Source organism: Dasypus novemcinctus, chromosome 21, assembly GCF_030445035.2.
Source record: "Dasypus novemcinctus isolate mDasNov1 chromosome 21, mDasNov1.1.hap2, whole genome shotgun sequence".
Taxonomy (NCBI): Eukaryota; Metazoa; Chordata; class Mammalia; order Cingulata; family Dasypodidae; genus Dasypus; species Dasypus novemcinctus.
Window position 1 is genome coordinate 81,200,728 of NC_080693.1, and position 6,914 is coordinate 81,207,641.

Consider the following 6,914-nt stretch of genomic DNA (forward strand, 5'->3'; position numbering starts at 1 on the left):
CATATTTTTTTTCTTGGACGCACCCTCCTGGGTGCTTTCATTCTCTTTTCTGGACTAGGTGCTGTCTGGCCCCTGCTGCATAATCTGGGACTTTTCTTTTACAGTCATGCGAGGAATTCCGTTTTGCTTTTCTGTCAACATCCGTGTTTCCTGGATCTCATGTCATCTGTCTTGATTTACTCTTTAATTTTGGCACAGCCTCTAGTTTCTTTATTAGGTAATCAAGGGAGCACAGTAGCAGAGGGCATGGCTGTGATGACTCTCACCTGTCTGTCTCTGAAGCACCTGGTGCCACTCTGGACCAGCTCCCCTCTACAGCTGCTGCTGGCCGTTATCTTGGGATAACCCTTCACCCCCATCCTTCATTTCCATCTCCCCTGTGCCAGTTTCATGTTTTCTGTAACCCATGTCCTTATTCTTGGTTTACTCCTTTATTTTGAGAAAAAAATGTGTGGGAGGTAACAGTTGAGACTCTGCATGTCTGAAAATGGTTTGATTTCATCTACATCTTTAAAAAGCTTTATTTTGAAATAATTATAGATTCATAGGCAATTCCATATATCCCTTACCCATCCCCTGCCCCATTCCAACAACCCACACAATGGCAATACAACATCAAAACCAAGAAAGGGACAATTGTACAATTTATAGGCCTTCTTTAGAGTTCACCAGTTCCACACCCACTCGTTTGTGTGACCAGTTTTGTCACATGGGTAGCCTTGCAGAACGACCACCACAATCAAGATCCTCAGCTGTGCAGTCACCCTCAGGCTCCTAACTATTCCCATCTCTAATCCTTGGCAGTCGCTAATCTATTACTTCATGGTCTGCTATTTCACTATGTATTCTTCTGAGTTTGGCTTTTTTCACTCAGCATAATTTATTTGAGGCTCATCCAAGGTGTTGCGTGTATCAATAATTCCTTTTTTGTTTTTAAAGATTTATTTATTTTTATTTTATTTCTCTTCCCTTCCCTGCCTCCCCCCTGCCCCGCTCCCAGTTGTTTGCTTTCTGTGTCCATTCACTGTGTGTTCTTCTATGTCCGCTTATATTCTTGTCAGCGGCACTGGGAATCTGTCTCTTTTTGTTGCATCTTGCTGCGTCAGTTCTCCGTGTGTGCAGTGCCACTCCTGGCAGGTTGCACTTCTTTTGCGCTGGGCAGCTCTCCTTATGGGGTGCACTCCTTGCGCTTGGGGTTCCCCTATGGAGGACACCCCTCTGTGGCATGGCACTCCCTGCGCGCATCAGCACTGCGCGTAGGCCAGCTCATCACACGGGTCAGGAGGCCCTGGGTTTGAGCCGTGGACCTCCCATGTGGTAGGTGGTTGCTCTTATCCGTTGAGCCAAATCCGCTTCCCAATAATTCCTTTTTATTGCCGAGTAGTATTCGTTGGTATGGATGGACTGCATTTTAACCACTCACCCAGGGAAGTCATTTCCAGTTTGGGGCTATAACAGATAACACTGCTGTGAACATTTGTGTACAAATTCCTGCATGAAAATACATCTTCATTTCTCTGGGATAAATGTCCAAAAATATAATTGCTGGGTCATATGATAAGCCCATTTATAGTTTTGAAAGGAACTGCCAAACTTTTCCAGAGTGGTAGTACATGTTACATTCCCCACAGCAATGTGTGAGTGGTCAGTTTCTCTGGATCCTTGCCAGGATTTGCTGCTGTCACTGTTTTCCATATTAGCCTTTCTGATAGGTATGTAGTGCTATCTTATTGTGGTTTTCACTTGTATTTCTCTAATGGGTAACGATGTTGAACATCTTTTTATATGTTTATTTCCCATCTCTATATCCTCTGGTGAAATGTCTGCATGTCTTTTGCCCATTTTCTAAGTGGATTTTTAATTTTTTTTATGTTTTATTGTTTACCTTCCTATTTGATTTATAGGTTAGCTGGGTATAGATCTCTAGGGTAGAAATCACTTTCCTTTGGAGTTTTGAAGGCAATGCTCCACTGTCTTCTAGCTTCCAGTGTTGCAATTTTTAAAAAAAGATTTCTTTACTTATCCGCCCCCCCCCCCCCCCCCCCCGCAGCTTGCTCCTTTTCTTTTGCTGTCTCTGCTCTGTGTCCATTTGCTGCGTGTTTTTTTCTGTATGTGCTTGTCTGCCTTTTGTTGTGTCATATTACTGTGCCAGCTCTCTGCAGAGCATGGGCCATCAGCTCTCCGTGGTGCACGGGCCGGCTTTGCCTTCACAAGGAGACCCTGGGATGCGAACCCAGAGCCTCCCATATGGTAGATGGGAGTCCAACTGATTGAGCCACAGCTGCTTCCCCAATGTTGCTATTTTTTTTTCTTTTTTAAAATTTATTTATTTTTTAATTGATTTTGTAAAAATGTTACATTAAAAAAAAAAAAAAATATATATATATATATATATATATATATATATATATATATATGAGGTCCCATTCAGCCCCACCACCCCCACCCCAACAATGTTGCTATTGAGACACACTAAGCCATTCTCACAGCTGAGCCTTCATAAGCCTTTTTAACTCCTCTTTGGAAGCTTACGCACAATTCTGAAATGTCACATCAAATGCCTTGGGATTCAGTGTGACACATTAGCTCATAAAAACATGGCAGTAGTTAATAAGTTGGGTCCTTTTTATTCATTTTGGTTGTAAGCTATAGGTCAAAGGGGATGCTTTTTGGGGTGCTGATAATTTATAGAGAACAACTACAGGAACATTACTGAATAGAAATGTGAGCAATCTTGATATATTTGTTATAATTGTTGGTGTTTATTCAGCATTATCATCTTCCGCAAGCACTGAGAATTGGATTTCTTGAAGATATTGAACATTCAAGGATATTCTTCCTTGCCTCCTTGATTATAACTCATGGCTCCTGGTTGGTAATGCTTTGCCATCTTGATTTTACAGGTGGCAGCCTTTTTGGCCTGCTGAGCAAGAATAATCGTTTTGGTCGAAATCCAGTTGTGCTCTTGGGCATCCTGGTGCACTTTGTAGCTTTTTACTTAATATTTCTCAACATGCCTGGGGATGCCCCTATTGCTCCTGTTGAAGGAACCGATAGCATGGCTTACATCAGATCCAGGTAGAGTCCCATCTTTCTAGTAATGTACAGAAGGGTGGGAGGTGATGGGTGGCTAGCTATTTAAAATGGAGCAGTTAATCCTCTTCTAAAAGTCTGTGCTCTTTATCAGGCCATCTGTCAAGTGTTGGTGGAGCCAGAGTGAGCTTAAATAGGACTCCATAGAGAATCCCAAGTTATTTTTGGAATTTTAATGTTTTCCCCCAACTAAATATTTTTCTTGATTTATGGAGGAACACAGATGTATCCGATTTGAGTTTTTTATCTCTGCTTTTTGAGCAATGACATATTCTGAAGTTAGGGCCTGGAAGAACCAAGAGGAGTCAGAAAGAATCTGCCAGCTGGGTAGGCTGCCGAGTTATTACGGAGTTGCTTATAGGTCTTGAGGCTGTTGTTTTGATTCACTCAACTTTCATATTCATAATAGATGCAGACATTCATACCTAGATCCACAAATCCAAGGGGAGCCCAGCTCCAAAAACAGTATTTGCTTCCCAAACAATAGATCAGAGTTTGCTAGAATGTGAAGGCATGTGAGTCTGAGTAAGAATTTAGCAAAAATGCTTAGTTTGGAAATTTCAATGTTTTAGTTCTGTAGCCTTTGAAACTTGAAAGTAAAATAATTTTATGGGTGGGGTGCTTTTACATTTTAAATGGCTCTAGCAAATACTGGTAATAATACTAAACTATTTTCTTTATTCAGCAAAGAAGTTGCCATCTTTTGCAGTTTTCTGTTGGGCCTTGGAGACAGCTGCTTCAACACTCAACTGCTTAGCATTTTAGGTTTTCTCTATTCTGAAGACAGTGCACCAGCTTTTGCAGTCTTTAAGTTTGTTCAGGTAATCTCTTTTTTCCTACAGATTGTGTTCCAAGTTGGGTCCTTTTTATTAGTGCTTTGACTTTGTTTTCTTTGGTACTAGGATCGTGGTTTCTAAGTGAAAGTCAGGGATACCCTTTAAAAGGACTTGTGATTAGAATTAGGAAGCAATGAGCAATGTGATTTTACTTTTCATTCTTATATAAAAGATTTTAAAATCATTTTGGTTTCTATGGTTTAGATTAGAAATCTCCCCCCTAGATACTAGGATGCTATTCTATCATAATATATACAGGTGTATTTCTCCCTTTGTTTTTTTTGTCCTCCAATTATTGTGTTTTATTTTATTACTCTAGTTTTTCACAAAATGCTGTTTTAAATAGCAAACATTGTAACTGACTAGATTATTCCCAGCTGTCAGTGGGAATTTAGGGTGCATGTTGTAAGTTAGTGATTACTGGAGTCACAGCCAGGTGGAGAGCACAGCAAGCAATGCCCGTAGCAGGTACTCTCTGGGTTGGAGTCTTGGGCTCTTGGCTGAAATTCTGGAGCTGTCAGTCACCTGTGTACATTCAGTGATTTGTGTCCTTTTGTTTGTTCCTAGTCCATTTGTGCAGCAGTGGCATTTTTCTACAGCAACTACCTTCTGCTTCATTGGCAACTCCTGCTCATGGTGATATTTGGATTTTTGGGAACTCTTTCATTCTTTACTGTGGAATGGGAAGCTGCTGCCTTCGTAGCCCGCGGCTCTGACTACCGAAGTATTTAATGAGGGTGTCAGCAAGAGGAGGTGTGCTTCTTCAAGAAATGGAGCCGGCTGGCGGCACTCGGGGAAGAAGCCGTCATTCAGTTTCACTATTTTGGATAATGTTCATGGTGGAAAATCAGTTAAGACTATCAGATCAGCCAGAGTCAGTATTTAAGTTTACAGATATTAGCTATTTCAAAGAAGTAGAATAAGGGAAACCTTTTCTGTCAATAATAATTCTTCAGAGGTGTTGCTTTTCAATTCATCCATCTCAGATTTCTTATAATCATGTTATGGAATGTAAATGTTTTCTTCTCCCTCCTGTTCTCATCGAAAGATTCTGCCTGGATTTAAAATACTAGGCTGTGTGTCAGTTTGAGATCCTTGCTGGTATGGAGTATGTTTCACTATGTAATAATAGGGAACATATGTTGCCTCACAAATGTGTCTGGGAGTGACAGTAATATAAATGGTGAGATGCTGAAATGGAAATCCTAACTTTAAAAGATTTGCACTTTCTCTTTACATGTTTTGTTCAGTTTTCTTACCTTGTTCATTGCAGAGAGTAGCCAATTAATTATTACAAAGTGATGTAAAGATTGTTTTAAGTCTGAAAAACATGAGTCTAATAGCCATAAAAGAAAAAAACACATTAAAAAAATTAACCCAAAACACATTTCCTGGGGGAGGACTTCTGCTAGGGATTTTCCTGGAAGGTGAGATCTGAGCTCTGGCAGCAGGCTGCTGTCCCTTACGTGCCCTATCCTAGCAGACGCCATTCCATGCACGTGCTGGGGAATGGAGTGCCAGTACTGCGGAGGTGTTGAAAAGGAAATGTTAACTTTCCTCCATCAGAGCTCACTGAAAAGAGTGTTTTTAATTGGGATATAGTTCACACACCATAATCACCATTTTAAAGTGTACAATTCAGTGGTTTTTAGCATATCCATAAGATTGTACAACCATCACCACTGTCTAATTTCAGACCATTTTCATGACCTCAAAAAGAAAACCCATACCCTTCAGCAGTCATTTCCCATTCTCCCTTTCTCCCATCCTCTGGCAACCACTAGTCTACTTTCTGTCTTTATGAGTTTGCCTATTCTGGACACTTCATATAAATGTGCATTTAGCTGTTCAAATCAAGAGTTTTATGGCAAAGTAAATTCAGCCAGGAGGACAATCAGTATCTTGTTTCCGATTTTTTTTAAACTGCTAGTAATTTGGAAATTTTATAGTTAGCTGTCAAATCTGAAGACGTACAGTAGAGCTGGATTTTCAGGGGTTTGATGGCAAATGTGGGGAGTCCTAAAACTGTGTCCGCTAGACTCTTTAACACACTCATAATGGTGCAGTTCTTGTTGTATGACGAGAGGGGGGCCAAGCAGATGTCTTAAAGCGTCACAGTCTGGTTGTTATATGATGCACTAATGTTTTCGATGGCTGTTTGTAAGTTAAGAACCTGAAAAAAAGGAAAATAAACCCAGAAACATGTCAGATTTCTCTGAGATTTTGAGTAATCTATTTCCCCGAGGGGTCAGAAAGATAAAGTGTTTGGGGAAAATTTGTGTGGAGCACAACGCTTCCCAGCCCCAAGTTGTAAGTTTCGGTGTCCGTATAACTGAGATGAACTCAGCTGGCTTAGTCGATTCTGTATAAATAATTTGTAAATGCTGTTTCAGGATTAATACAAATGATTTATCATCTCTTTAAGTACATTATTATCAGTCAAGATCATCTCAGGGCTCTGCTGCGGTGAGTACACTCCAGGCTCATTCACATGGTCAGGGGCAGGATGCGGTTCCTCGGGGGCTGTTGGCCGAGGCCACCCCCTGTTCCCTGCTACACGGGCCTCTCCAAGCAGGGCAGCTCCAGCATGTCAGTTCACTTGAGCAGAGAACGCCAGGGAGAAAAGCCGGGGAGGGGCAAGCAGAGCGCAAGTCCCAGTCTTTGCCATATTCTGTTCCTGAGAAGCAAGTCACTGGGCCCAGCCCACACCCAAGGGGAGGGGATTCCCAAGGGTGTGAACACCCCAGAGGGGGATCCTGAGGGCCATGGGCCCAGGCTGCCAACCACGCCAAGGCGAGACCCAGGTCCGACATTCCCAAGGCACCCATTCTCCGGGGCCTGTGTCTGTTTGCTCACGGTGGATCTGCCCAACTGCACTGGCAGATGGGTCCCGTAGCCTCTGTTCGTGACAACATTTTCGTCCAAGGATACCGCAAGCATGGGATGGCCACCTGGGGGTGCCTGCTGATCACTGTTGAAAGGGAC

General features: G+C 42.0%; 1 protein-coding gene across 3 annotated transcripts in view; it reads left to right on the top strand.

Annotated features, from left to right (window-relative positions):
- Positions 1-6,139, top strand: part of MFSD11 (major facilitator superfamily domain containing 11) — a 30,541-nt gene extending 24,402 nt beyond the window's left edge. For all 3 annotated transcript variants that reach the window (XM_058284788.2, XM_058284787.2, XM_071210825.1), the window contains 3 exons: positions 2,904-3,078; positions 3,779-3,914; positions 4,497-6,139. In XM_058284788.2, coding sequence (XP_058140771.1) covers positions 2,904-3,078; positions 3,779-3,914; positions 4,497-4,661 — 476 coding nt within the window. In that variant the 3' untranslated portion in view covers positions 4,662-6,139. The remainder of the gene's footprint in view (positions 1-2,903; positions 3,079-3,778; positions 3,915-4,496) is intronic.
- The last annotated feature ends 775 nt before the right edge of the window (positions 6,140-6,914 follow it).